This window comes from Chelon labrosus, assembly GCF_963514085.1.
Source record: "Chelon labrosus genome assembly, chromosome: 11".
Lineage (NCBI taxonomy): Eukaryota > Metazoa > Chordata > Actinopteri > Mugiliformes > Mugilidae > Chelon > Chelon labrosus.
Window position 1 is genome coordinate 30,077,419 of NC_140344.1, and position 9,679 is coordinate 30,087,097.

Sequence of the window (9,679 nt, forward strand, 5' to 3'; positions counted from 1 at the left end):
ATTCTTGTACAGTGACGATAAAGCTTCTTCTTCTTCTTCTAAGCTGCTGCTGAAGGTCTGTGAAGGACCTTGTTGACGTATGGTGGCAGATTAGTGTCAGGTTAGAGCGGAGCGTCAGGTGTGTTTGGAGGTAAATACAGACAGCTTCTGATTCCAGAGGTGGCTGTTGTCTGGTTGTAAACGTTCAGACTGAGAACCAACAGGAGAGGATTCTCACAATCCAAAAACACAACTAAGATAAAAAACAAGAAGTAAGATCTACAAAAAGATAGAAGAATGAAGAGGACGATATGAGATGTTTTTTCATTTATTGTTTTGATGAAGGCCCAGGCTGAACAACGCCATCACCTCCTCCCACCCCCACGTTAATGTGAACAACTTCCTGTGACTCAGGTGGACGCCAGACACGGAGCGGCGTGGGGAGATCAGTCGGCAAAATAAAACTGTTCTGTTTCACAGCAGATTTATTCTAAAGAAGAAAAAATAAACAAGTCGTCTGAAACCGTCCACTCGCCTCAGCAGGAAGGTTTCAGACGGACGTCCAGGACGGAGACTTCTCACCAAAGGTTTGACTTCAGAATCATCCCAAACAGGAAATGAGAGGTTCAACATCATATACACACATACACACACACACACACACACACACACACACTGCAAACAAACAAGATGGCAGCAGACCATCCTGTAATCTGGAGACCAGAGATAAGATATGGAGGATAGTTAGTGGCCAGAATGTAATCATTAATATGATTGATTTACGTTTAGAGGTGGTATGGAAGGCCACTAGTGCCCATGATGCACGTTGAACATTGGTTATGTAAACTGGAGGTGATCAGGTGACATAACGGGACAGTTAATGTATGGAGAGTGATTAGTGCCAATTAGACCGCTGCCTCTGAAAATGAAAATGCTGATGTGAGCGTCAACAGTATGGCAGAAGATTAGTGGCAATAATACAACAGCTCACTACCCATGTACAAAATAACAGCGATATGATGCCACTGACTGGTTGTGATGAAACGACCCCACAATGGGATTATGAATGTATGGAGGCAGATTAATGTCACAAATATAAACTCAGTGTTCATTAATTTATTCGTGATTAACAAACCTTGATGCTTCTGATAGCATGGAGCTGTGTGTGTACGGAGGGTAACTAGTGCCTTACCTCCAACCAGAAATATAAACATCATTAAATTCTGGATTAGAGGATAAAAACAGTTGTTGATTCCACACTGAGAAATAAACAGAATGATCTGTTAGATTAGCTCTGATGCTAACTCAGGTTACACTTTAAATAAGGAGGAACAACACAGACTCAAAATAGTGAACATCGGTTTATTGTTTGCTCTTAATAAAAAGTCCAGTCCGCTGAGAGCGTTACAGGATGGAGGTGGAGGACCAACGTGACCTGGTCCAAGCGGATCTGCCCCCCATTGCACCAACAACACTTCCACCGTTTGTTTTCTGTAAATTTAGCCGCGACTCACAGACACAACCGTCCCATGTTGTGTCTTTGTTTCATTAACGCTACTGGAGCCGGATTTGCCCTCTCTGAGGCCCCGGGGCCCCGCTGTATTAAAGAACATTCACTTTTTAAACCAGTTTAATTCAAACCTATTCTGTCTGCATGCTAGCACATGATGCTAGAGCAGCAGCTAGTTAGCTTAGCATGCTGAGAAGCCGGTCCTCTGAGGGTCTGGTTGTTTATCCGGCCCCGTCAGTAGAAACTTGAATTTCATTCCAGTAAAAATAAAACAGTTTTGATCTGTGAAATAAATGAGAGTGAACCTTCAGAATAATGTGACGTCTGCAGCTTTTAATCAGATTAGATTTAGAGATTAACAGAAATTTAACATCCTCACTGATCTTCATCAGATTTAATCTTTAAGAAAACTGACTCTTTAGCACACGACTCCTTTTTAAATGTTTTTATTTTTTAATGCATCCTTTAAAGCAAATTATTAATCTGGATTATGAAGCAGTGTAAAAGTTCTGCTTATTGTGGCGACACGCTCCACCCTCCATACCGACACCTGACAGGTGTAAATTAATGTTTAAATTTAAATCCACTGAAGATCAATAAACGCGTTTCTCTGATGGATGATGGGACGTTAGCGGTTAGCATTAAGGCTAATGAAGAAGTACCAGTCGTTTCTCTAGGTTTCCTGAGCAGTGATGAACTTTAAAGGAGCTCTGATGTTCTGGAGTCAAAGCCGTGAAGCAGAGGACAGACGTGGACCAATCACAGCCTCCTCATCGTTTATTAACTGATTATTATCTGAATGAATCCGTTAAATGTCACAGATGTCGTTTAGATCAGTGACGAGTCTGGAGGAACATTAATCAGCTGACGTCCCGCCAGGCCTCGTACACATCAGGCTTTTATTTTGAAGCTCTGGACCAGGTTAACTTCCTGTGGAGCTCTGAGCAGCAAGACGTCAGGTTATTAAATGTTTTACTGTAACAGGACTGAACAAAGTTAATTAATTAGAGTTAATTAGTGCGTGGAGCAGATAATAATAACAGAAGCTGTGGAGGAGATAAAACACTCAGATTAAAACTAATCAAGTTATTTTATTAACTGTGGTCATGATGTTTAATTATTAAATAAAAGCTTTAATCTGAGTACTTCACGTCCTCCGTGTCCATAATTGTCTTGGATGGGATGAAAACAAAGCGTTGACCTTTGACCCCCTGGAGTTATAAACTACTACCAGCAGCTGCTAACGTGCTAACTGATCAGCTGAGAGGAGAAAGACGAGGAGGTGACGGCAAAGAAACGGTAGAAAAACAGGTGAGAAAGGTGAAGGTCTACGTCCAGGTGAGAGGAGACGGCTAAACGGCTAACAGGGTCCAGAAAACAAGCGTCCCTCCAGACACAACGTGGACTCGAGGGGTTTCTGAAGAACGTCGTCGTCAGATGTGGGAAGTTACGTCGCATTCAAGGAGTCTACCTCAGTGCTGGTGACAAATATACAACTAGGAGACAATCTTCATCACTGTAGTCAACAAATATCAACCAACTGTGTCTCCTCTGGAGAGGCTCCTCCTCCTCCTCTGGAGAGGCTCCTCCTCCTGCAGGCTCCTCACTACGCCGCCACTTTATTGTCCTTCTGGAACAGAGTCAGACATTCACAGTTAATTATCTGGTGACACAGTTACAGCTCCGTCTGGTCGGACACAGTTCAACATGATTAAAGCTTCACCCTGTATGCTGATAAGTCGGCGAACTCCCGGCCGGCCTGGTTTCCTCTGTATCCTCCCCTGTAGCCACCTCCTCCCTGGGGAGGCCCAAAGGACCCTCGGCTCGCTGAACGACCCCGACCTCCTCGGAAACCCACGCCGCCGCGACCCCGGTAACCTCCACGACCTCGGCCCTGACGCAGAGGGAGGCCGAACGTTTCAGCGTTCATCCTCCTCTCCTCGGCCCAGGTCTGCCTCCGCTCCCTGCAGGAGGAGGAGGAGGAGGAGGAGGAGGAAGAAGAGGAAGAGGAAGAGGAGGAAGAGGAAGAGGAGGAAGAGGAAGAGGAGGTTCAGGTCAGGAGGTCAACGTCAGTGAAGCTGATCAACCTCAACATCAGGTCAACACTCACCTTGGGAACACGGAGCCTCCAGCCTTGTCATTAGCTTTCCTGGTGGACAGAGACGCATCTAATTAACATCTAATTAACACATGATAAACATCTAATTAACATCTAATTAACATCTAATTAACATCTGATGAACACATGATTAACATCCTGATTTAAACCTTTTAATTAGAAGTTAGACTTTCATCAGATCACCTACAGAGACATTAACCAGGAGCCGTCTGCCATACTTCCTGATGGTCACTCTCTCTCTGCCATACTTCCTGATGGTCACTCTCTCTCTGCCATACTTCCTGTCTAGCTTCACTGCTATAATTAAAGAAATAAAACTACAAATAAAATAAAATAACTAAAAGCAAATGAATGATAACATCAATAAAAAGAACCCTAACTGATAAAAATAACAAATCTGTTGTTGAATCAGTTTGAGGTTTTCATCTTTCAGACGGATCCAGGTATGGATCAGTCCAGACTCGTACCTGGTGTCGTCACAGGAGATGTTGTCGAAGAAGGACTTGGACTTGTCGTAGTAGCAGTTGGGCCCGAGCGGGTCGCCCCCCTCCTCGTCAGCGTTGCTCTCGCTGTTCTGAGTTTCAACGCCGGAGTCGCCTTTGTCCTCCCCGTTCAACGCCTTCTCTGCCTTCTCATCTACGCCGCAGAGAGAAAGTCGTCTTTATTAATCAGATTAAATTACTGGATGCTGTGAACGATGTTCTAATGTTGATAACGTTTCCACCTTTCAGCTTCAGTTTGCTCTGAAACTCTCGGTCGATCTCCTCCTTGTTGAACTGGGCGTTGGCGCTCTCAAAGTCAAAGTCCTTCTCAAACTTCATGGGCCCGTCTCGCCGTACGTTGAAGCGCCCCCGGCCGCGGTGGCCGCCCCCCCGGCCGCGGCGGTTAGGCGGAGCGCCGGCGGCTGCTGAACAAAGCGAGACGCAGCGTTAGCCGGCGTGATGCAGACGTGACGACGGAGCAGAACCAGACCAGAGCTCATGATAAAACACTTTCACTATGATGTTAGCAAACACGTCAGAACATGGAGGAAGCAGTCAGAGGCTCCGTTGACATGAACCACATGTCAACATGTAAACACTGAGGCATGATGGGAGCGGCTGCAGGGATGGAGGATGGTCCAGGGTCTGGAAGCAGGAACATGCAGAGTGTGAGTTAACCTGAGGAACGTTTACTGGCATCTCTGCCTTCGCCTCGCTGCTCAGCCTCTGGTCTGAGGACTCTGTGGACGTCTGAGCCTGGAACAGCAGAGTCTTTTAGTCTTCACAGCAACAGCCTACACCTACACGCTAGTACACGCTAGTACACGCTAGTACACGCTAGTACACGCTAGTACACGCTACCATCAGCCCGACCAGACTCCACCTGAGCCTCGTCCTGAACACAGACAGGTTTATCAGCCCAGACCGAGTCTGATGTGGAGATGAAGCTTTAAGTTAAAAACAGCGGCTGAGATCTTTAAGACTTTTATCAGATTAATTCATGTGTTTCTTCTAAACACGTAAATAAAAGCTTTGATTCATTCATTGAGAATCAACCGATAACTGAACCAATCATTTAGTAAAAGAATGAAAACATGACCTGAAACATTCATTCTGTTAAATTCATGATGTGAAAACGTTTTCAGTTATTCTGTCAGCGTAGCAGATGAGTCTCTATCGTTCTGATCCGGTCCAGTTTCATTAAACCTGGTCAACGTTAACGTGGATCAGATTAAAGAGGAACCAGTGCTACCTGGTCCAGGTCTATCTGAGTCCTATCTACAGCAGTGATCCTCTCACCCCTCCTCATGTCCATGCCGTCCTGGTGCTGAACCTTCTGGATGCTCTGGACGCCAGCGGAGGAGGCGATGCGTCCCAGGCCGGGGGCTGGAGCCACGGTCGCGGAGGCCGGGGCCGACGGGGCGTTCTGGATCACCTGTTCCAAGGTGGGGCTCTTCCTCAGGGGGTCCATGCTGGGGCTGCTGGGGCCTGGAGGAGAACCACGTCTATCAACCAATCAGTGATCAACAGTCACACAGACTGGAGCAGCAGTCAGCTGATCCACACCAGGCCGTCCCAGACACATTTATTAGAGTCCAGACTACAGACCAATAACTGGGGGCTCTGCCTCCGATCAGAGCAACAGCAGTCATTTAAATCTGGTGAGAGCAGAGCCGGGAGCTACCGGTACCGGCAGCTACCGGTAGCTACCGGCAGCTGCTAATAGCTGCCAATAGCTGCCAATAGCTGCCAATAGCTGCCGGTAGCTGCTTGTAGCGCTGATTCAACACTGATCCATTCAGAGGTATTTAAAAATAAAACGTCCTCTCTGGTTCCAGAGGTTTGTGGAAGTCTCCTCCATCTCCTCAGACTTTTTAAATCCTGACGCTGCTCTCAGAGCTGGAGCTTCTGTCCTGATCTAAGATTTATCAGCAGAGGACGAAGGAGACGGAGGAGATTTAAAGATGAATCAGAGGATTTAATGAATCTATAGCAGATCTTTAAATGAAGATTTAAAAGGTAAACCATCCAACGATCTGAGGAAGTTGGGTGTTAAGTTAAGGTGAGAGAAAATACTTCAGGCTTGATGACATGTCTGAATCAACAGACTCTTCATCTGTACTGATCTCTGGCCTGGTTAATAACAGTCAGAGGAACGTGACTGAACAGGACATGCAGGTTATCACCAACACGGCTGGAGATGTTAGAGCAGAGCCTCCACCGAGCCGCTGTGATTCACTACGACCACACACATCTTTACCTTCGGTCCCCAGAGAGTCAGGGGGGAGAGTCTGAGACTGGGCCGAGGGAAAGGAGGGCACTGATCGTCCTGTATGGAGGGACAGGAGGAGGACAGCAGGAGGACAGCAGGAGGACAGCAGGAGGACAGCGCTGATCAACAGTCATTTACTGACCAGACACCCCACCCCCCTTTACTGACCCGTCACTGGTCATTTACAGAACCTGATCCAGACTGAAACAGATAACTCTCGTCATTATTCAGGTCTGAGTGTTTTATTATATTTAATCTAATTTATTGATATTAATGTTTAAAACCAGCCTGTTAAATGAAGACCTGATATCACTGACCTTCTAATAACCTGTGAGACACTGATTATTATTATTATTATTATTATTATTGTCTCAGACTCATGTGGAGGAGACGGTGGAGACCTCGACCAAAGCGGCCGGCGTCGTGAACCAAGCGCTCCTCGTTCCTGTGGCATGTTCAACGTGGAGCAGACCCTGAACCCTGAACCCTGAACCCTGAACCCTTGGATGTTCACGCCCAGCTCTGAAACTCTCTGAAACTCTCTGGACCAGAGGACTCACCAACTCCCACCGGTCCAAACTGGGGGGACACCAGAGGGCTGGAGCTGAACTGGTTGTAGGCAGGAACCGGGGCCCGGTTGAAGAGGCCGTAGGACCCGGCAGACTGGAACGGGGTCGGGGCCGAGGCCACGGCAGACGAGGAGCTGGAGCTCATGGAGGACTGAGAGGAAGAGGAAGAGGAAGATGAACTCACAGTGAGCATGTCTGTAATCTCTCTCTGTGACTGGTCAGAGGTCTGTGGATATAAACCAGGTACTGGTCCAGATCTCCCGTCTCCGGTCTAAACGCTGTGTAAACAGACAGGTGCAGACAGAGCGCCACCTGCTGGACAAACCGAGACGCCACTGTGTCTCAAGGCTCCACAGCTGAGGAGCGACCTGCTCAGCTCAGACGTTGATGCTTTTAACTGAGTTTCTTTTGTCCATGATATAACATTGATGACTGGATCTCAGTCAACAGATGATCATTATCCCATCACATTTAACTCAATGTCTGTTTTATCTATTTTAACTGCAAACGACAACGTTCCACCAAAACCAGTTTAATTAAACGACTGGTTTAATCAGTGATCCAGGTCACAGTTCATCTAAAACACACAAAGACATCTGGACTTGTTAACTCACATGACCCGTGTCTGTTAAGGACACGGGTCATGTGAGTTAACAAGTCCAGATGTTCCTGATAAAAACCTAAACACTCGGAGGAAACGTCTTCTACAAACACAACAAGTCCACATGACTTTGTCTCCTCTTTGGGTGTGTGTGTGTTTATTGTCCGTGGTACACAGAGCTTTAAAACTACAAAACGTTTCTATGACATCCTCCTCAGCAGAACAACGCATCTTATAGCTGGTTGGTTTGTTTCGTCTCCACGTTGTTGAGCATGTTCCTGCTGCAGTAATCGTGTGCAGGGAGAACGTACCTGGACGATAGCGGGGTCCTGAGGCAGAGAGCATGTTGGTTTAGGAGGCTCACACACCGTCAGGTCTTTGATGTCGCTGCCTCTGAAGATGATGTACTCGAAGGTGTCATCGCGAGGAGGGATGGGTCTGTCGGTGGGACGGTCCTCGGTCCCGAAGGAACGAACTGTCACAGAGGAAACAGAGACCCAACTTTAAAGTAAGGAAACTCATTAAACGTGAACCCTGATGGTCTGAAAGCTCTCTTCACCGAGCATCTGGAGTCTTCCAGAGTTCAGTCTGATGGTCGTCGGTCAGAGCCTCCAGAGCAGATCCTAACAGAGATGCTAATGTAAATGCTAACGGATAGCATGGTTCTGCTCATACAGACATCTAAAACTAAACCAGGTATATTTACAGTAATGCTACGCTCTTAGTGGGTGTTAGCATCCTTTAGCAGGGTTAGCATCACAGCGTGAAGGTTGTGGGTTCTAAGCTGCTCCAGCTGGGGTCTGATGTGTTTCCTCTCAGAGACCTGACGGGTTCATGAGAGGATGAATGGTGACATCATGGTGACATCATGGCGACATCATGGCGACATCATGGTGACATCATGGCGACATCATGGCGACATCATGGCGACATCATGGCGACATCATGGCGACATCATGGTGACATCATGGCGACATCATGGCGACATCATGGCGACTCTCTACATCATAATACACTTCACCATCACACTCAACACTATGTAAACATGTGAACTAATCAAATGAACTTTAAATTTGGTTAAATAGTATTTTCTTAGTAAACCTTCATTTATAGATGTATTATAATTATATCTGAATTAAAGTTTATTATTAAATGCTTAATGAAAGGATGAATGAACTCACTGATTCACGTCATTTCACCTCGTACCTGCTCGTCACGGATAAACCTGTGACAGGTGTCATTTCTCTAATCCGCTGACGGACAGGTGAGCTGAGGGCGCCCTCAGTGATGTCACACGTCCAGGTTAGAAGCTTAGTGACGTTTCTTTCCTTCCGCGGTACTTTTCATCAACACCTCTCTCTCTCTGCGTGCTGCTAGCCCACATGCTAACGCTAGCTGACTCATGTCACAAACTCACACTATTCAAGCTACAAACACAACATTAGCTTCAGAGCTAACTTCTTCTTATTACACCTAATGTCAGTGTATCCCTCCAGATGAAGTTAAAGCTCGAGCACACCAGAGCCTGGCAATGATAACCCAATGAATGTTAGCTTATGCTAGCAAGCTAATGCTAACAACTGAGCTAACCTTATTAATCTGTTCAGGCTGTAGAGGCGTTGTTAACATCCTCCGAGTATGAGACCGTAAAGCACTGTTCTCGCTGTATTTATTTATTGGTGAAGTTAGAATAACGACCCTCCGCGGCTAGCCGCCGATGAAGCAGCGCTAGCCGCCGATGAAGCAGCGCTAGCCGCCGATGAAGCAGCGCTAGCCGCGTTAGCATCGCTAGCCGCGTTAGCCGCGTTAGCATCGTTAGCCGAGTAGCGCTGTTACCTTTAGCAAGTGCGACAGTCGAGTTCTCGGTGTCGATAGTGTAAAGGATTCCTTCGTAGCGGATCTCGGCCTTGGAGATCAGGCTGATTTTGCTGCCCAGATAAGGCGTCCCGCCGCTCATGGTGTCTTCTCCGTCTCAGCTGTCCTACCTGGGGACAGAACCAACAACCCTCCGACCTGCGCAGTCAGCAGAACCGCTTGAACAGCAAATCTCCCGGTTTGTTTCTCTCCACCGTCTTCGCTGGTTCTCTCAGCTACAACATGGCTACCTCCTCCTCCATCGAATACCTCTGCGCGCGGGGGCTAACGAG

General features: G+C 47.0%; 1 protein-coding gene across 3 annotated transcripts; it reads right to left on the reverse strand.

Annotated features, from left to right (window-relative positions):
• Window positions 1-1,327: 1,327 nt before the first annotated feature.
• lsm14aa (LSM14A mRNA processing body assembly factor a) lies at window positions 1,328-9,679 on the reverse strand. Of its 3 annotated transcripts, none has more exons than XM_084554436.1 (10): window positions 9,369-9,679; window positions 7,844-8,007; window positions 6,923-7,082; window positions 6,351-6,419; window positions 5,390-5,578; window positions 4,333-4,515; window positions 4,076-4,244; window positions 3,600-3,638; window positions 3,213-3,453; window positions 1,328-3,116 (listed from the first exon to the last, which is right to left on the reverse strand). In XM_084554436.1, exons 1-10 carry the CDS (start codon window positions 9,487-9,489, stop codon window positions 3,096-3,098), a joined length of 1,356 nt encoding a protein of 451 aa, XP_084410562.1. In that variant the 5' UTR covers window positions 9,490-9,679; the 3' UTR covers window positions 1,328-3,095. The 3 variants fall into 3 exon arrangements, with proteins under 3 accessions (XP_084410562.1, XP_084410561.1, XP_084410563.1); XM_084554435.1 differs by having other exon boundaries at window positions 1,328-3,119; window positions 9,369-9,678; XM_084554437.1 differs by lacking the exon at window positions 6,351-6,419 and having other exon boundaries at window positions 1,328-3,119; window positions 9,369-9,677.

Bases quoted from the DNA above. Each gene is read 5' to 3' on its own strand.
- lsm14aa (XM_084554435.1), bottom strand. From the start codon at position 9,489: ATGAGCGGCGGGACGCCTTATCTGGGCAGCAAAATCAGCCTGATCTCC. The intron at 7,083-7,843 runs GTACGTTCTCCC...TCTTCCTCTCAG, and splicing joins AGGACCCCGCTATCGTCCAG to TCCTCCATGAGCTCCAGCTC. The intron at 4,245-4,332 runs GTGGAAACGTTA...TCTGCGGCGTAG, and splicing joins GAGCAAACTGAAGCTGAAAG to ATGAGAAGGCAGAGAAGGCG.